Source organism: Mus musculus, chromosome 2, assembly GCF_000001635.26.
Source record: "Mus musculus strain C57BL/6J chromosome 2, GRCm38.p6 C57BL/6J".
NCBI classification, from domain to species: Eukaryota; Metazoa; Chordata; class Mammalia; order Rodentia; family Muridae; genus Mus; species Mus musculus.
In genome coordinates this window covers 150,329,282-150,350,509 of record NC_000068.7, presented here as the reverse complement: position 1 = coordinate 150,350,509, position 21,228 = coordinate 150,329,282, and the positions used below count along the sequence as shown (strand labels likewise).

At 39.3% G+C, this 21,228-nt stretch overlaps 1 protein-coding gene across 10 annotated transcripts in view; it reads left to right on the top strand.

Moving 5' to 3' along the window:
• The window catches only part of 3300002I08Rik (RIKEN cDNA 3300002I08 gene), a 56,593-nt gene that overhangs the window by 12,446 nt on the left and 22,919 nt on the right, over window positions 1-21,228 (top strand). For 3 of the 10 annotated variants that reach the window (XM_030252044.1, XM_030252046.1, XM_030252047.1), the window contains exons 2-4: window positions 5,804-5,930; window positions 6,141-6,201; window positions 7,355-16,485. In XM_030252044.1, coding sequence (XP_030107904.1) covers window positions 5,804-5,930; window positions 6,141-6,201; window positions 7,355-8,759 — 1,593 coding nt within the window. In that variant the 3' untranslated portion in view covers window positions 8,760-16,485. Of the gene's footprint in view, window positions 1-5,803; window positions 5,931-6,140; window positions 6,202-7,354; window positions 16,486-21,228 lie in introns of those variants that run through there. The other 7 variants (XM_006500134.4, NM_027017.1, XM_011239765.3 and 4 more) reach the window with 4 other exon arrangements.

The window sequence follows — 21,228 nt, the reverse complement described above, 5'->3', positions numbered from 1 at the left end:
TTCTTCCTTTCCTATTTGTATCGCTTTGATCTCCTTTTGTTGTCTAATTGCTCTGGCTAGGACTTCAGGGACTATACTGAATAGGTAGGGAGGGAGGGAGCATCCTCGTCTAGTCGCTGATTTTAGTGGGATTGTTTCAATTTTCTCTCCATTTAGATTGATGTTGGCTACTCGTTTGCTCGATATTTTTTTTTATTATGTTTAGGTTTGGGCCTTGAACTCCTGATCTTTTCAAGAATTTTTATCATGAATGTGTGTTGGATTTTGTCAAATGCTTTCTCAGCATCTAATGATATGATCATGTAGCTTTTTTCTTTGAGTTTATTTATAAAGTGGATTACACTGATGGATTTCCGTATATCGATCTACCTCTGCATCCCTGGAATGAAGCCTACTTGATCATGATGGATGATCATTTTGATGTGTTCTTGGATTCGTTTGGAAGGATTTTTATTGAGTATTTTTGCATCGGTATTCATGAGGGAAATTGGTCTGAAGTTCTTTTTCTTTTTTGGGTCTTTATGTGGTTTAGGTATCAGAGTAATTGTGGCTTCCTAGAATGAATTGGGTACAGTACCTTCTGTTTCTATTTTGTGAAACAGTTTGAGAATTATTGGAATTAGGTCTTCTCTGAAGGTCATATAAAACCCTGCCCTAAACCCATCTGGTCCTGGGCTTTTTTTGTTGTTGTTGTTGGGAGACTATTAATGACTGCTTCTATTTCTTTAGGGCATATGGGATTGCTTAGATTATTAATCTGATCCTGATTTAACTTTGGTACCTGGTATCTGTCTAGAAATTTGTCCATTTCATCCAGGTTTTCCAGTTGTTTTGAGTATAGGTTTTTGTAGTAGGATCTGATGATATTTTGGATTTCCTCAGATTCTGTTGTTATGTCTCCCTTTTCATTTCTGATTTTGTTAATTAGGAGACTGTCCCTGTGCCCTCTAGTTAGTATGGCTAAGGGTTTATCTGTTTTGTTGATTTTCTCAAAGAACCACCTTCTGGTTTGGTTGATTCTTTGTAAGTTTCTTTTTGTTTCTATTTGGTTGATTTCAGCCCTGAGTTTGATTATTTCCTGCCATCTGCTCTTCTTGGGTGAATTTGCTTCCTTTAGTTCTAGAGCTTTTAGGTGTGCTGTCAAGCTGCTAGTGTATGCTCTCTCCAGATTCTTTTTGGAGGCCCTCAGAGCTATGAGTTTCCCTTTTCGGAAAGCTTTCTTTGTGTCCCATAAGTTTGGGTGTGTTGTGGCTTCATTTTCATTAAACTCTAAAAGTCTTTAACGTCTTTCTTATTTCTTCCTTGAGCAAGTTATCATTGAGTAGAGTGTTGTTCAGCTTCCACATGTATGTGGGCTTTCTATTATTTATGTTGTTATTGAAGATCAGTCTTAGTCCATGGTGATCTGATAGGATGCATGAGATTATTTCAATATTTCTGTATCTGTTTAGGCCTTTTTGTGACCAATTATATGGTCAATTTTGGAGAAGGTACCCTGAGGTGCTGAGAAAAAGGTATATCCTTTTGTTTTAGGATAAAATGTTCTATAAATATCAATTAAATCCATTTGTTCAGAACTTCTGTTAGTTGCACTGTTTCTCTGTTTAGTTTCTGTTTCCAAGATATATCCATTGATAAGAGTGGGGTGTTGAAGTCTCCCATAATTATTGTGTGCACTGCAATTTGTGTTTTTAGCTTTAATAAAGTTTCTTTAATGAATGTGGATGGATGCCCTTGCATTTGGAGCATAGATGTTCAGAATTGTGAGTTCATCTTAGTAAATTTTACCTTTGAAGAGTATGAAGTGTCCCTCCTTATATTTTTTGATAACTTTAGGTTTAAAGTTGATTTTATTCGAAATTAGTATGGCTACTCCAGCTTGTTTCTTGGGACCATTTGCTTGGAAAATTGTTTTCCAGCCTTTTACTCTGAGGTAGTGTCTGTCCTTGTCAGTGAGTTGGGTGTCCTTTATGCAGCAAAATGTTGGGTCCTGTTATGTAACTAGTTTGTTACTCTATGTTTTTTGTTGGGAAGATGAGTCCTTTGATAGAAAGAGATATTAAGGAAAAGTCATTGTTGCTTCCTGTTATTTTTGTCACTAGAGTTGAAATTTTATTCATGTGTATCTTAGTCAGGGTTTCTATTCCTGCACAAACATCATGACCAGGAAGCAAGTTGGGGAGGAAAGGGTTTATTCAGCTTACACTTCCATACTGCTGTTCATCACCAAAGGAAGTCAGGACTGGAACTCAAGTAGGTCAGGAAGCAGGAGCTGATGCAGAGGCCATAGAAGGATGTTCTTTACTGACTTGCTCAGCCTGCTCTATTATAGAACCCAAGACTACCAGCCCAGAGATGGTCCCACCCACAAGGGGCCTTTCCCCCTTGATCACTAATTGAGAAAATGCCCCACAGCTGGATCTCATGGAGCCACTTCCCCAACTGAAGCTCCTTTCTTTGTGATAACGCCAGCCTGTGTCAAGTTGACACACAAAATCAGCCAATACAATGTGGTTATCTTCTTTTAGGTTTGTTGAAAGATTATTTTCTTGCTTTTTCTAGAGCATAGTTTCTCTTCTTGTGTTGGAGTTTTCCCTTTATTATCCTTTGAATGGGTGGATTTGTGGAAAGATGTTGTGTAAATTTGTTTTTGTTATTGGATACCTTGATTCTCCATTTATGGTAATGGAGAGTTTTGCTGGGTATAATAGCCTGGGCTGGCATTTGTGCTGTCTTAGAGTTTGTATGAAATCTGCCCAGGATCTTCTGGCTTTCATAGTCTCTGGCAAGAAGTCAGGTGTAATTCTGATAGGTCTGCTTTTATATGTTACTTGACCTTTTTCCCTTACTGCTTTTACTATTCTTTCTTTGTTTAGTGCATTTGGTGTTTTGATTATTATGTGACAGGATGAATTTCTTTTCTGGTCCAATCTATTTGGTATTCTGTAGGCTTCTTGTATCTTCATGGGCATCTCTTTCTTTAGGTTGGCGAAGTTTTCTTCCATGGTTTTATTGAAGATATTTACTGGCCCTTTAAGTTGTAAATCTTTCTTCTCTAACCTATTTATCTAACCTATTTGGTCTTCTCATTGTGTCCTGGATTTCCTGGATGTTTTGGGTTAGGAGCTTTTTTCATTTCTCATTTTCTTTGATTGTTGTGTCAATGTTTTCTATGATATCTTCTGCACCTGAGATTCTCTCTTCTATCTCTTGTATTCTGTTTGTTATGTTTGCATCTATGGCTCCTGACTTCTTTTCTAGGTTTTCTTTTTCCAGAATTTTCTCCCTTAGTGATTTCTCTTTTTTTTATTTTATTTTTTTATTTTTCTACTTCCATTTTTTGATCCTGGATGGTTTTGTTCAATTCTTTCACCTGTTTGGATATGTTCTCCTGTATTTCTTTAAGGGAGTTACTTATGTCTTTATAGTCCTCCATCATCATCATGGGAAGTGACTTTAGATCCATATCTTGCTTTTCTGGTGTGATGGTGTATCCAGGACTTGCTATGGTGGGAGAGTTTGATTCTGATAATGCCAAGTAACCTTGGTATCTGGTGTTTCTGTTCTTATGCTTGCCTCCAGCCATCTGATTATCTCAAGTGCTCTCTGTCCTCGATATATCTGATTGGAGCCTGTCCTTCCTGTAATCCCAGTTGAGTCAGAACTTCAAAGAGTTCAGCTTTCTTTGTGATCCTGGGATTCTGGGATCTTGTGATGCTGAGATTCTAGGTGTGTCAGAGTTCTTAGCAGTCAAGCTTCCTCTGAGACCCTTAGATCCTGGTGTGACCTAGCTCCTGGGATCCTGGGATTCTAAGATCCTGGTTGTGTTAGATCGCCTAGAAGTGGTGTCTACTTTCGGGACCATGGGTCTGTCCACTGAGTTCGAAACCAAGGTAGACTAGTGCTGACCTGAAGGAACCTGAGCCACTGCTCAGGTGGGGTTCCTCTGTCTGTGTTCCAACTGGCCCCGGGCATGATTCTTTTGGAACAGATGTTGTGTCCCACTCAACAGTGATCCTAAGATCCTGGGTGTGCTAGGGTGGCTGAAAGCTGGAGAGTCCTCTGGGGACCATGGGACTGTCTGCCGAGTTCAGGCCCAAGGTGGCCTGGCGCTGGCACCAACTGGAAGGCACATATTTTCATGAAATGATGGCCTATAGTCACCAGAATTATAGTGTAGTTGATTGACTCATAAAAGCTCCTACATAGTGTGATAACTCTGAACACTTGTCTCTGTGGCTTTTTTGAGGACCTTAGGGAAGGATTTGTAGAGGAGCCTTTCAATTACAAAATGGGGATGTTATTTGAGTATCTATACACTCACTCATACCTTTTCTTTTTCTTTGTGTCCACTCTGTTGTTGTTGAAACTCATCAGTCAGCTTCCTTCTTCTGCCATCATGTCCTGACCATTAAAGACTCTATCCATAAGTCACAAAGATACTGTAGAAGTAATTGTTATTCAATGCTATGCTACTTTGTTAGAATGATATTTTTTTGTATTTTTTACTATGTATTTTTGTCTGTATTTCATATCGAAGACAAAGTATCTCTGTGCAGCCCTAGTTGTCCTGAAAGTAGGAATTATGAATTTGATAATCCATATAACTCTGACAACTTAGTGATGGGAACAGATGTGGGCCAAAATGACTGGCTAGGTTTGTCTCTGTATTATTAGCTTATGAGCCTAAAATGTAAGTTTTTGTACATGAAAGCATATGCTGTAGTTATGACCTTCATCCACATCTGGAATTTTGAAATTTGGCAGACAATATATTAAATTTATCAGGATGTCTTGTATTTATGACATTAAATCTACCTGGGTATTCCATTCGATAGCAAGTGTTGGCATTATTACTAGCTGTTTTGTTTGTTTTCAATTTTTTAAATAAATATGAGTATTTTCCATGTATGCATGAATATGTACATCATATGTTATGGCCTCATTCTCAAAGTATTCAGAATGTGCCCTTAGAACTCCTGAACTTGGTACAATGGGTAGTTATGGGCCTCCGTGTAAATACTGGCAATTAACCTCAAGTTTTTGCAAAACTGGCAATACATCTAGTGAGCACCTCTCCTTGCCTATGTTGCTAATTCATGGTCAACCTTTATACTGCTGATATTTTTATCTGTCCATTTATAACTGTTTAAACATGCATTCCCTTTTAGTAAGATTTTATTAATATTATTGTTTAAACTGGCACCCTTAAGTTTTCTGGAATGTGAATACACAGTGGAATGAATGTACAATTATTTGTATGAACTCCAGTAAAGAACTCTGAGGTCTTTTTACTTTTCTCTTTGTTTGATTGATTGATAGATTTGTTTGCAGGGCAATCAGTGTCTTAATATGTACCTCATGCTGTCCTAAAACTCATTGCTTAGACCGGGCTGGAATCCACGTCAATGAGATACACTTGTGTCTACCTCCTGAGTGTTGGGGTAGCATGAGAGAATACACCAGCATCCTCATCATTTTTGTAGTTAGCAATCGATCATACAATTTATCTGATGTGTGGTCAGTACTGTTGATCTGTTTTCTTGTATGTCTTTATTGGCTGTTAGCTGCCATTTCTCTTGGAACTCTTTATCCTATCCAAGGGGTGCAAAAATGACACAGATGAACTTCGTTTGTTACTGAGTTTCCTTATAAAATTAATTTGGAATTACCTAAGAGCATTTGTTTCAGGAAATAATTGGAGGAAGCACCAGAATTATATGAACGTATTCTCAATGAAGTATACATTTACAGTGTTGTCTATATTATGCTTTCTCATGTACACATGTTTGGAATATTTCAGGGTGTTGTGACCTATGATGATGTGCATGTGAACTTCACTCAGGAAGAGTGGGCTTTGCTGGATCCTTCTCAGAAGAATCTCTACAGAGATGTGATGCTGGAGACCTACAGGAATCTCGCTGCTATAGGTAAGACAGTGAATTTCTTTTCACTTTGTAAAATATAGGGAGAAGTGGTTTTTTTTTTTTTAATTGGTGTTTCTTTTTGTAATCTCTGTTGAGAATGAGGAAGACCAAGGTGAATAAATCAAGCATGGTTCTAAGGTTCGCTGAAGATAGTAATTTACATTTTGCCTAATTTCCAATAATATGACATACGTTCTCTGGCATTATATTTAGGCTACAGTTGGGAAGACCATAATCCTGAAGAACATTTTCAAAGTTCTAGAAGACATGGAAGGTAATTTGCATGTGGAAACTGATAAGAATGTCTCTGAATAAATTTTAAGGTGTCCTGCAAATTTTAAAGGAAAGTAACAGGGTGGGGGGAAAAAAGCACTGCTTTAAGTTATGGATGATCACTAAATTCTCACAAAACCATGTACACCAATGCCTGGTATCTAATTTGTGCTGCGCAGCATTCCTCTACGTGCAAAGACAAAGAAACAATGCCTTAACAGATCTCACCATTAGGACCACAGCCCAGTAGAGCTTATGCTGTAGAACTGCCAATCTGTTCAACCGACTACCACTCAGATATTGTAAAGGGTACACACATTCATTAGGTAATGAGTCTATGTCCAAAACCTTCTAAGAGGAAAATAGTCCACAGTAAAGCTGAAATCACTCACATACTTGTAATAATGTAGCTAAGTTTAGTGATAGGGACAGTTTATGACAGTCAAGGATGTGTAAAAACCTTAATCCCTATACCACATGTGTATAAGGATAAAAGGGCAAATTGTTTGAATGCAATGTGGAACCTCTTCACTTGCTGTTCTTCTTTTCATATTACTATCATATGTCACAATGGATACCAGCCATATTAATATAGGAATATTGGAAGTAGCAACGAACCTCTCTCTCAACCAGAACAGTAATTAGAAGATACATAGTAGTCCCCACTTGGGGTAGCCTGTTTGAATGTGCTACAAGTTTACAAATAATTCAATTTCCAACTTTATTGGGGCCATGTACAAACTCATACTACAGAATATCCGCTATGAGTACTAAATGTGGAAATATTTCTGTTTGCCTAAGATCACTTTGCAAATGTATTATGACTCACAGTATAGCAAAATTAATGAATATAATAAGTGTGATAAAGTTCTGGGTTCTTCCATTCTCTTCAAATATTTAACAAGCCTCTTGCACAAAAACGATGCTGTAAATGTGAGCCATTTAATCAATGCTCTTACATGACATGCATCTTCAAAGATGCATAACAACCCATCATGAAGGTGAACACCATGAATGTAAAATACTTATAATACCTTAATATCAGATTGCTCTTTATAATTTGACCAAAATTTAAAATTAATTCACACAGATAAAAAGACTCATCAGTGTACTGAATGTGAGAAAGCTTTCACATGTACCAATTATCTTTGCAGGCATGAAAAAAGTCATATTGAAGAGAAGCCCTCTGAATTTACTCAATGTGGTAAAGGCTTTGCATATCATACCCATCCTCAAGGGCATCAACAAATTCATACTGGAGAGAAACCCTATGAATGTAAGCAATGTGGTAAATCGTTTGCATGTCAGAGTGGTCTCCAACAGCATAAAAAAACACATCATGGAGAGAAATCTTATGAATGTAAACGATGTGGTAAAGCCTTTGCATGTCAAAGTGATCTGCAACAGCATAAAAGAACACATACTGGAGAGAAATCCTATGAATGTAACCAGTGTGATAAAGCCTTTGCTCTTCGCTGTCATCTTCGAAGGCATCAAAGAATTCATACTGTAGAGAAACCCTATAAATGTAATCAATGTGGTAAATTCTTTGCACAAAGCAACCATTTTGTACGACATAAAAGAACACATACTGGAGAGAAACCCTATGAATGTAATCAATGTGATAAAGCCTTTGCATGTCAAACTAGTCTCCTGTATCATAAAAGAACACATTCTGGAGAGAAACTCTATGTCTGTAATGAATGTGGCAAAGCCTTTGTACTTCAAAGTTATCTTCAGATACATAAAAGAACACATACTGGAGAGAAACCCTTTGGATGTGACCAGTGTGATAAGGCATTTGCACAAAACAGTCATCTCCTAACACATAAAAGAACACATACTGGAGAGAAACCCTTTGGATGTGACCAGTGTGATAAGGCATTTGCACAAAACAGTCATCTCTTAACACATAAAAGAACTCATACTGGAGAGAAACCCTATGAATGTGAGCAATGTGGCAAAGCCTTTGCAAGTAATAGTAATCTGCAAGTGCATAAAAAAATGCACACTGGAGAGAAACCCTATGAATGTAAGCAGTGTGGTAAAGCCTTTGGGTATCAAAGTGGTCTGCAAAAGCATAAACGAACACATACTGGAGAGAAACCCTATGAATGTAATCAGTGTGATAAGGCATTTGCATGTCAAGCTAGTCTCCTGAATCATAAACGATCACACACTGGTGAGAAGCCATATGAATGTAGTGAATGTGGTAAAGCCTTTGTACTTCCCCGTTATCTTCAAATACATAAAAGGACACATACTGGAGAGAAACCCTTTGAATGTGACCAATGTGATAAAGCCTTTGCTCGAAACACTCTTCTCCTAAAACATAAAAGAATACATACTGGACAGAAAGCCTATGGATGCAAGCAATGTGGCAAAGCCTTTGCAAATCACAGTAATCTCCAAGTGCATAAAAGAACACATACTGGAGAGAAGCCCTACGAATGTAAGCAGTGTGGTAAAGCCTTTGGGTGTCAAAGTGGTCTGCAATATCATAAAAGAACACAACACATACAGGAGAGAAACCCTATGACTGTAATCAATGTGATCTAGTCTTGGCATGTCAGACATCTTCAGAGCACTAAAGAAACATTATTGTAGAGAAACTCTGTGAATATATTTAATATGGTGAAGCCTTTGTACATTTCTGTCGTCTTCATCTTTATGTAAGAAATCCATACTGGAGGGAAAGTATGAATGTACACTACATCAGATCAAGCCTTTTCACATTTTACAAGCCTTAGTCATCATGAAATAATTCATACTGGGGCATATCCCGAGCTTTTGTCCCTACCGGCAAGAACACGCTCAGGACAACCGGAATCTTTGTGGCAAAAGCTTTATTGCTTACTTCTTCAGGAGCAAGAGGAGAAGAGGAGCGAATGGCAAAACCCTGTCCCTTTTATGGAGGATTGTCCTCCACCTCGGACGTGTCGCTCCCTGATTGGCTGCAGCCCATCGACCCAGTTGTCATCACGGGGAAGGCAGAGCACATGGAGTGGAAAACTACCCCAGCACATGCGCAGATTTTTTGTTTACTACTTAGAACACAGGATGTCGGCACCATCTTGTAATGGCGAATGTGAGGGCGGCTCCTCACAGGGGCAAAACTTGAATATATTTAATATGGTCAAACATTTGAACATTTCTGCCATCTTCATCATCATGAAAGTATTTCTGCTGGAGAGAAACTCTATGACTATAACGGATTTGGGATATGTATAGCTGTCACACTAACATTCAGTTTCACAAGCTTAGACAAAAAAAAATGTGACAAGTGCCAACAACCCATTCAAGCATTATGATGTGATGTGCCTCTTTCTTTTGTCTGCACTTGCAAACACAGTAATCCTTGTTTATTTTGTTTGCACTTATAATCATATTCCTTGACAATTATATGAAATAGCTCATCCAGGTATAACGATTTTTATTTTGAAAGATTTTGAGTAGGTATTGAAGGTTGCTATGTGTCTTGCAATATATATATTTACAAAAGTGCTTTTTATGTTTCTGTAGTGAAACACTATGTCTAAAGCAGCTTATAAAAGAGGTTAACCTGGCTCAACCAAAATAGTCATAAGCAGCAGATGGAGGGAGGGAGATGGGATGGAATGGCGGCTTCAACATCAGGTGTGGAGAGAACAGGAGAGATGGCTAGATGGTCACAAATATGAACGGAAATCTGCAACTTATGGGAGAGAAGGAAGGGGAAATCTACAGGAAAAGGAAAAAAAAAAAACACTGGGATAAAGGAGGTACCCAAGAATCAGTGGGGGTTACCCTAGCTGTGAGTCCCGAAATTGGGGTATGGAACCTGGAGAGGCCATCTCCTGTAGCCAGGCAGGAACCCCAGTGGAGCAATAGAGACACCAACCCACCCTCAAAAGTTTCAACCCTAAAATCCTGTCTACAAGAAATGCAGGCAAAGGAGGTGGAGCAGAGACTTAGGGAATGTCCAAACAGCTAACTGAGGGGAGTTCTAGAGAGTTAAGGGAAGGCACACCACAATCTTGGGTGTTGCCCTACATGGGATTAGGTCCCTGGCTGAATTAAAAGAAAAAAAAAAAAGGAACTAAAGTTAAAGGAAGCACATCATCAATATTCACTGGTAACATATGAACATTTTAACATCTTTGTTTCCTTCCTCTTTTCATCTTTTCTGTATTTCCTCCATCATTACCTGTTGCCATTTTTTACTTCCATTCTCTCTTCTTCCTTCCTTCTTTCTTCCTTCCTCTCTTTCTTTCTTTTTCTTCCTTCCTCTCTTTCTTTCTTTTTTTTTCTTCCTTTCTTTTTCATTCTTTCCTGTCTTCATTTACTTTTGGTTTGTACTGTAGCTAAGGATGACCTTGAATGTCTGATCTTCTCCTCGCTCCCTGCTCTTAGGATGACAGGCATGTCATATTTCTTTGTTTCTTGCCAGCTGTTTGCTCACAGCAACAACAAAATAAAGTAAATATACACAGCTGTGCTGAGCTCTGCTCTTATTATACCTTCCAGGTTTATTGCAGATCCTCAAGTGGTTGAAAGTAGGCACATACTTTAAAGCCTGGATCTTCTACATCTGGTTCTGCCCAGTTCTCTTCTGCTTCTAGTCAGGCATCCACCTTCCTGGGGTTGTCCCTCCCAATATATCTCTTGTGTTAGGTTTGTTGTGTGATGTGACTTTGAGGCATTTCTTGGTTGTCTGTTGCCAGGTGTACTGCCTGGTTTTGTGTGTCAACTGGACACAAGGTGGAGTTATCACAAAGAAAGGAGCCTCAGATGAGGAAATGCCTCCATGAGATCCAGCTGTGGGGCATTTCATCAATTAGTGATCAAGTGGGGAGGGCCCATTGTGGGTGGTGCTATCCCTGGTTCTAGTAGTCTTGGGTTCTATAAGAGCAAGCCAGGCAAACCAGGTGAAGCAAGCCAATAAAGAACATCCCTCCACAGCCTCTGCATCAGCTCCTGCTTCCTGACCTGCTTAGTTCTAGTCCTGACTTCCTTTGGTGATGAACAGCATCATGGAAGTGTAAGCTGAATAAACCCTTTCCTCCCCAACTTGCTTCTTAGTCACGATGTTTTGTGCAGGAATAGAAATCCTGACCAAGACATTGTTGGTACCAGCATAGTGGGGCATTCCTATGACAACCTGACCATATTTGGGGAAGGAGTGTAGAAGGACTTTGGAACTTTGCACTAGAAGAGCCATTGGGATGCTAAGAACTCTGTGGAAAGTTCTGTGGGAGCTTGGAAGATAACCTTGAGAACAGTGCAGAAGATGGGGACCTGGCTTGTGAAATTACTGAGGGAAGATTAAAGTCTCTTATGGATTGTTGCTGTTTTGATTGTGAAGATTCTGTGGTTCTGGTTATCTGGGACTGAAGAATCAGCTGTGATAAACAAGATACCAGAACTACTAAATTGAAAACTTTACATTACTGGGACTATTGATGCTGGTTAGCTTCAGCCAAGAAATTAGTGATGATTAGGAAGAGACCAGCATCATTGAGGTAAAAACTTCTGGAAAGTGTTTTCGCAGAGCACAAAGAGGCTGTGTTCCAGATAGAGCCAAGGTTGTTCTACCTACTGCTGCAGCTGGACATGGTAATGTGTAAGAATCACTCAGGTGGTAATAGGTTTTGAAGGGGTCATGAAGAGCAGCTGAGACTCAGCACTGTGAGGCCATGGAAGGCCATTGGTGTAGGTGCAGCCTCAGTTGCAATTGATGGCCCAGAACTGAAGGGTCATGCAAAGGAGTTGAATCTTGGAACCGTGAAGAGCTCCTATAAGAGGCTTTTGGTAAAGCCTAGTTGCAGCTGAAGACAACAGTGTTTTGGAGATGCCAATACCATGAGATGACCACCAAGAACAGCAGCAGCATTGGAGTACAGGCAGCTGGAACCTAAAAGACAAGGTGTGTGCTACAAAGGTCAGAACTGGAGATGTGACCCAAGCCCTTGGAGGAGCCTAGAAGATTCTGAGTGCATCTCAGACACTGGATGGTTGGAGTTTGATTTTATTTTTTATAGTGACTGTGCCCTGATATTTTTTCCTCTTGAAGGAAGAAGGTATTTCAGTGGAACCCATAGTTAAGAGACTTGGAATTTTTAAGACTTTGAATTTTAAAAGATATTGGATATTTTTAAGGGATTGTTCTTTTTAATATGTAAAGACTGTAGGACTTTTAAAGTTATTTATATCTTGAGGATGAATAAGAAAGTAAAGGTTGAGGCTTAATAGTGATGTGTTTGTGTTTCAAGTTGACAAGGGATCAGTTGTACTGGCTGATTTTGTGTGTCAATTTGACACAAGCTGGAGTTATCAAAGAGAAAGGAGCTTCAGTTGGGGAAGTGGCTCCATGAGATCCAGCTGTGGGGCAATTTCTTAATTAGTGATGAAAAGGGGAGGGCCCCTTGTGGGTGGTACCATCTCTGGGCTAGTAATATTGGGTTCTATAAGAAAGCAAGCTGAGAAAGCCAGAGGAAGCAGGCCAATAAGTAACATCCCTCCATAGCCTCTTCATCAGCTCTTGCTTCCTGACCTGCTTAGTTCTAGTTAGGTTAGTGTCTATATTGCTCCTTACCTATCATGTAGAGCCAACATAGCATTGATGTATGTCTCTGCCTTAGGTCAATAGGAGCTCAAGAACACTCTTAATTGTCTTCCTGTCTCTGGCTAACTGGTCTTCTATAGCACTCTTTTCAAATAAGACCAGATCCATGAATGACATTTCAGAGCTGCTTATACAGTAAATGCATTTCTTCATAGTGATTAATAACTGCCATGGTGAATAGCTGAGCTTGCTGAAAGCAATCCTGTATCAAGGCATCTGATCTGTTTAAAATACAAGATCCAAAAGTTAAAAGCATCAAAATAAATTATAATAAATTGTCCAAGCAGTGTAGAAATGAAAGTTGTAAGCCATGGGGAAGTGGAGAACCAGGATTCAAACCATTCCTGATTCTGTTCTTTTTTAATTTTCCTTTTGGCCAGACCTTCTCAAACTTTAGCCATAGAATCCTTTACTACTCCTGAATGATCGATGTAAAAGCAACATGCTTCATGGAGGTCTGCACATAGTCCTCCCTATTGAAGGAATAAAATATCAAATCCTCTAGTGTTTGGAAGGAGAACTTCAGAGAAGGAGATTAGATTCTCTTGCAAATGGGAAATAGAAGTGTCTATCCTGTCTTTTCTATAGCTGTATCTATTGCAGTTCTAATAAGTGCATGGCTTTTTCCTTACAAAACTAGGGCAGAAGCACCAGTAGCTGTTCCTCCCACACTGAGGCCCAGTAGTACTGAAATAGTTAATGCTGTAGCAAGCTCTCTCTCGGGTGAGAGAAGCCTCCATCCCAGTGATCCAAGACCTTGTCATAAGAATGATAAGTGAGCCTAGGAGTAAGTTGATCCAACACACAAAAGTCTTTGGAGCTTTCAAACGCTTGTATGTGAATGCAGGGGTTACGACCTGTGGAATAAACCCACCATCCCGCCTTTGGAGGAATAAAATAGAATGAAGAGGTAGAAACAGTAAGCATTTGATTGCATAAGCTCTCTTTTACCTTTATGAATTTTCACTATGCAGGTACCTAGTCCAGAAACATGTAGAGAAAAGACCTATGCCAGATTTCTGATTCCATCAACAATCAGAAAAGCTATTAGAGTAAGAAACATTGCTGGATAATAAAGCATTACCTTCTTAAAAAGGAGGGGCTATATCATAGCAAAATCAATATGAGTGAGTGACATTAGGATAAGTATCATTAAGCACATGAAACATGCCCACAATTAATTCTGTAAGGGGAGTCGCAAATGTAGGAAAGGTAGTAGTGGCAACTATACAACTACGAGGGATACCAGACACTGGAGAAGAAAATGGGGAAGCAGTATTCCTATTATCAGCAGTATTCTTTTTATCTTTATCATTCCTCTTTTAAGGCTTATTTATATGATCTTATTAGGTCCTAATGAAAAACAGATAGGTTCAGTTTTAATCTTAATGGTAAAGAATAATCCATCATCATAACCGGTTTTAGATAATCTAAGTCTCCAAGTCCTTCCTTTAAGCCAGTCTTCTCTAACCTTTTTGCCAGACTCAGTGAATTTCACTATAGTGAGATTACAAGAAGAGATGATGCAAGATCCTACTCCTGTCCAGGACCCAGACAATAAAACTGAGGCACAACTAAGGCTATAACAATAATAATGGTCAGTACCTTTATAACTAGAACTAGACAGGCCAGATCCTGTTCAATTCCTTGCTACTATAATTAAATCTTCTTGGGCCTTCCAATAAACTTTTCCTGTGGTCTCACATCCCCAGGCAGGACAGAAAAATCCTCTGCACCTCCAGAATTATGAGCCTGGGATCTAGTCCTTCCATCCAGGGGGACATACATAAAAAAGATAAGTGCATAGATTGACTCTAAGCACCAAATGTCCACATCTCAAATTTCCATCTAAACCTCCATTTGGGCAAGACTTTGGGGAGCAGGACTCTTTTCCATCACAATCAGGTAGACCCCTATGGGGTAATTGGTTAGGTATGTCCTAAGAAACTAGGCCTGCTATGAATTGAAAGAGATCAAAATGAAGGTCAGGCCACCATTTAGAGACTGAAAAACATATAGTACTGCTGTTAAGCTGAGCAGAGAGCCCAGCAGTCTCTATGACTACCTCTTGATTAGTTATGATATATCCTGCACGTACTTTAGAGGAGCCTTCAGTAAAAATTAAAAGAACATTATGTAGAGGCTGTAAAGATGTCATACTAGAAAATAAAACCTTATGTACATTTAAAATTTTTATCAACCTATATAGAGGGTAATGATTGTCTATAATGCCTTTAAATCCTATTTGAGCAAGCAACAAATCTGTACTATGCTGTTTTAGCCAAATATTTTGGTCCACATTAACAGGCTGAATAATGATGTCTGGTTCTTTGTCAAAATAAACCAGTGTCTGTTTTCTTCGAAGTATTATCATATGAGCCACTGCGTCATAATATCCAAGTAAGAGGAGCTTTTTGCCACAATAATTCTGTAGGTGTATGAGTCATTATAAAAATCAGCAGATATAAAGGCAAAGAATAATTTATATAAGTAACAAATTGTTTTTAATAGCTCATTCTACTCTTTGTGAAATCAATAATCCATCCAATGTTAAAGTTCAAGGGAAGATAAGACCAGTACTCCCTTTAAGAATATCAAATAGGGAGCTGAGACAAGAGGATGGACCATCTAGAGACTGCCATATCCAGGGATCCATCCCATAATCAGCCTAAAAACGATGACACCATTGCATACACTAGCAAGACTTTGCTGAATGGACCCTGATATAGCTGTCTCTTGTGAGACTAGGCCAGGGCCTAGCAAACACAGAAGTGGATGCTCACAGTCAGCTATTGGATGGATCACAGGACCCCCAATGGAGGAGCTAGAGAAAGTAACCAAGGAGCTAAAGGGATCTGCAACCCTATAGGTGAAACAACAATATGTACCCCCCCGGAGCTTGTGTCTCTAGCTGCATATATATCAGAAGATGGCCTAGTCGCCCATCAGTGAAAAGAGAGGCCCATTGGTCGTGCAAACTTTATATGCCTCAGTACAGGGGAACGCCAGGGCCAAGAAGTGGGAGTGGGTGGGTGGGGGAGTCAGTGGGGGAGCGTGTGGGGGACTTTTGGGATAGCATTGGAAATGTAAATGAAATAAATACCTAATTAAAAAAATTACCAGAAAACAGTGTTTATTAGGACTAGCATTGCTGCAGACACTCAAACAAACTCCATAACACTTCTCATCAGCTCTTCCTCAGTGGTGTGTTCCACAAAGATATATGTCATGCTAAGTGTCACTACCCTGGATGGATTGTGTAATATCTGTGTCTTCCCATGACTTCATGATCTCAACTCAGATATAATGAAGGTAGTCTTCAACACCTCTGATAAGTTTTACAATTAAAGTTTATTTTGTATAAAGTGAAAGGTATTATCTAGTTTCATCCTTCTGCATGGACAGAACCATTAGTCTTTCTTCCAATGCATGTCTTTGTCTTCTTTGTAGCAATTTAAGGGATCGTGATTTTCTTGTTCGGCTTTGGGATCCTCTTTCCTATTCTCTTGGTTCATCTGTCGATTTTGTTAGTACAGTACCAGGCGGTCTTTATCATTACATCTTATGTAAAATTTGAGATTGGGTATTGTAATATTTATGCAATATTTTTACAACTATGATTGTCTTGGCTATTTGTGGTCTTTTGTAGCTCAATATAAATTCTTATTAGTTTTTTTGTAAGTCTTTGAGATATGAATTCCACAGCTCATGGAGAGAAATAGACTGGGTTTTTTTGTTTGTTTTCTTTTCAGCTTTTATTTTTTATTTATTTATTTATTTTACTTATTCAAGTCACATCCTCATCTCCCCATCCCACAATCCTTACCTCCATCCCTCGATTCCCTTCTCCTCTGAGTAGGTGGGGGCCCCCTGGGTATCTCCCCACCCTGGCACTTCAAATCTCTGTGTAGGTACATCCTGTTCCATTGAGGCCAAACAAGGCAGCCCATCAAGAACATAACCCACATACAGGTGACAGTTTTGGGGAGGGCCCCCTTTCCAATTGTTCAGGACGAGCTGCTACATATGTGCAGGGAAGCCTAGGTCCAGCCCGTGTATGTTCTTTGGTTGGTTGTTCAGACTCTGAGAACCCCCAAAAGGGTCCAGGCTAGTTGACTCTCCTTATCTTCCTATGGAGTTCCTATCCCCTTTGGGGCCTGCAATCCTTCCTCCTATTTTTCCATAAGGGTCTCCAAGCTCCATCCACTCTTTGGTTGTGGGTGTATGTATCTGAGTCAGCTGCTGGGCAGAGCCTCTCAGAGAACAATATGTTCCTGTCTGCAAGAGTAACAGAGTATCATTAATACTGTCAGGGATTGGTGCTTGCCCATGATGGGTCTCAAGTTGGGCCAGTTATTTGTTGGCCATTCCCTCAGTCTCTGCTAACAGAAAGCAGCTACACCTGGTTATACTCAGAAAATAGACTCTGAGTCATGCAGAGGCAGTAATTCAGCTAAACTTTTATCTTGCACATACAAGGGCAAGTCTCTGGTTTCTGTTGTTTTGTGATGATTCAGGTCATTTACCATTACCAGACTGCCATGAGAATGCAAATAATCATGGCCACCACCATCCTGGTCCACAACTCCTAGAATGGAGCTATTAGAATATCCACTCTCTGTGGTGTCTGTGTATAGCCAGATAGATCTATTTTCTGTTACCAGCTTCTTCCTGCTATGACTGCCTGTAACCCAGGCAGACTGTGGTACAGACAGGTTTTCATTCTCCCTTTTCCTCCACCTATGATTGACAGCACCTGAGTCAAAGTCCCTGCATTGTGCCCTGTTGTGCTCCTTTTCCAATTGGTACGTAGAATGACAGCTCTCTCATTCAAATCAGGTCATCATGTTTACTTGAATAGCAAATCTATGTGGTTTATGTTGATCAGCTGCTTCTGTATAACTCTGGCCAGTTGACATATGCTAAGTAGAAGACACCAATGTGACAACAATACACCAGTAAGTTCTGGGCAGTGGTATCCTTTACAATTATTTTCCAAGGTAAATCTTTTACATATGTTTTTAATTAGATATTTTCTTTATTAACATTTCCAATGTTATCCCCTTTCCTGGTTTCCCCTCCGAAAACCCCCTATACCCTCCCTACTCTCCCAGCTCACCCACCCACCAACTCCTGCTTCCTGGCCCTGGCATTCCCCTACACTGGAGCATAGAACCTTCACAGGACCAAGGTCCTCTCCTCCCATTAACGACCGACTAGGCCATCCTCTGCTACATATGCAGCTAGAGCCATGAGTCCCTCCATGTGTTTTCTTTGATTGGTGGTTTAGTCCCAGGGAGCTCTGGGGGTACTTGTGAGTTCATATTGTTGTTCCTCCTGCGGGGCTCCTTCAGCTCCTTGGGTACCTTCTCTAGCTCCTTCACAGGGGACCCTGCTTTCACATGTGTTTTAACAATGCTTCGCCTAAGAGATCTCTTGTCTTCTGTTTCTGAGTGAATGAACCCTTGCATCCTCTGCTGCCCTTGCTTCAGGTACTCCCTTTCACATTCCCTTGTAAGCATTCTTAACCAGGTATGACTAGACTTCCGAACCTCATGTATCCTGTCTGTAAAAGCACGACTCCTGATGCCATTGACGGAAATCATCAAGCGTGCAAGAGTCCACAATTAGCATACAGAAGTCGAGGACCATTTGGAGGAATCCCTTCTTTTCTTCCACCAAGTGAGCTCCAAGGTTGAACTCAAATCGCCAGGCTTGGTGGCAAGTGACTTTACCTTTCAGCCTGTGAGCAGGACATCTGATTAAACTTATTAACTTTTTTTTTAATTGTTCTGAACATTAACAATCAGATCAGAATATATCAAGCAACTTCTGGATTCTCTAATTTTACTTTTGAAATTTTTGAGATACAAATTCCATTAACAAAAGGAAAATTGGATCAAGTATTTAAATTTCCTATGATATCCATAACTGTTAAAGACCCACCAATTGTAAGGTAAAAATATGTCCATTTCTACATTCCCATTTTATGTGTGATTAGATCACATTCAGAGAAGTTAGTGTGAATGTTAAAGATAACATTTGAATTTTAACACAGATATATGACTTTTATAAATGATTTCTGTTCCTTATTACTTGGCTTCCTGGTCTTGTCATGCTTATTAGTAATATATATGCCAATTTTTCTTTTTTTACTTATTCCCTTTATTTTAGGAGATCTATCGTCATTCTGTTTTCACATCTGGGTAACTGTGAACCTTCAGAAAACACAGCAGGTTCTCTTAGGGCCAAACTACAAAACTAAGGCGCAAAATTACTCATGCTATGAATTAGACCTTTAAGTAATATGTTCTTAAGATGATCATTTCCCAATCATTCCAGGCTCAATTTATAATGAGTGCACACAGTGATTCTAAATACAGAGAGGGTGTGATTTCGGGAGTCCCAGCTGAACATCCGCCTGTGATCATCTGATTATACATACCACTGCCTATTACTATCACGTGCTTACACAACATAGCCATATACTAGGATCTTGAGACAGAACAGACACAGTTGTAAAGCATCATATATAAGATTAAGATCGTAACTGCAACACAAGTTCTAAACACAAGCAAATAAACACAGACACACAAGCGAACACACTTGCACATTCTACAACTCCCATCCCCGACCACAACTCCCAAACACTACCACACACCAAGAGTAGGGAGCCAGGCAAGCAGTTTTCGAATGTATTTGAACAAAGAAAAAAATATTGAGAATAAAATTTCTAAGACAGGGCTGGCGAGATGGCTCAGTGGTTAAGAGCACTGACTGCTCTTCTGAAGGTCCTGAGTTCAAATCTCAGCAACCACATGGTGGCTCACAACCATCCGTAATGAAATCTGACTTCCTCTTCTGGTGCGTCTGAAGACAGCTACAGTGTACTTAGATGTAATAATAAATAAATCTTTAAAAAAATTTCTAAGACATTTGCTACAAATTGAGTATATAGTTCCTAATACTTGACTATGAACAATTTTAAAATATCTGGAGAATTTTAAAAACATTTTACTTCATCCAAGAGTATCATAACTGATTCAGTGTTTCAATGACACACTGTATTTAACATTGAAAAGACAAATTTTTAGGGACATAAAAAGGGGCTACTTCAAGTTCGGGTTGGAGAGGGCAAAACACGGTAAGAATAGCAGGCTGTATGTGAGCTGACCAAAGAAATGAGAGAAACAGGGAGCTCAATTAAGTTAGAGAGGAAAAAGAGAGATAAATATTGAAGAGGAGAATAAAATAACAGTAAAGATTTCTCATAAGAAATCATACTAGTATTGATCTACATTAAAACTACAGTATAAAAAATATAAGTATAAAATTTAAAGGCATACTTTAAATGAAATTTTATCATCTGTTCTGACAATATTCCATCCAAGACCAAAGAGTATACATGGGCTGGTCCATGGTTCCTGCTGTATATGAGGCAGAGTTCTGACTAATCTGACATCAGTGGGAAGGAAGGCTTGTGGAGGCTTGATACCCTAGAGAAGGCAGATGCTAGAAGGGTGAGGTGGGAGTGAGTGGGGGGTGGGGGGAGGACAGGGGAGAGCACCCTCTTAGAGGCAAAGGGGACAGGGGATGGGATGAGAGTTTAAGGAAGGGAGACCAAGAAGGGGGACATTTGAAATGTAAATAACCAATTAATAAAAATAACAAAAAAGACAAGTTTCAATAATTGCCAAATATGTGAGAAAAGACACATGCAATGCTATTGTCATGCAACTTTGTATTTTTCATAACAATACAATTCTCTCCTAGAAACTGGGTGGTAAGAGTAATGCATGCATGATGTCCTGATTGAATTAGAGGCACTACAGGCAAATAGATCTATCTACCTGCAATGTGTACAAGGTAGATATTACCAAGTGTAAGTTATTTTTAAACCAATCTAACATAGGTATGAAGTTCAGGTGCATATAAAATTCAAAGAGCCATGCAATGACTACTTGTATTAAGAATAAACAATTAAGTATTTTAGGTGTTTGGCATATTTAATCCTTCCTCACTTCAGGCATCAATAACCCTCGGTGCCCACATGCTGAGTTCTTGAACTCATTGGTACAGGAAACTACTTCCGAAGCAGAACATCAGTATCTCAGGCACTAAGATCAACAATTAGTAAATGGGACCTCATGAAACAGAAAAGTAAGGCAAAGAACACCATCAATAAGACAAAGTGGAAGCTTACAAAATGGGAAAATACAACCAAAAGAGAGCTAATAACTGAAATATATAGAGAACCCAAGTTAGAAAACAACAAAACAAATAATACAATTAAAAATGGACTACAGAGCTAAAAACAGTTTTCTTAAGTGAAGACACTCTAATGGCTGAGAAAAACCTTAAATAAATGTTCACTATCCTTACTCATCAGGGAAATGCAAATAAAAATGACGATATGATTTCACC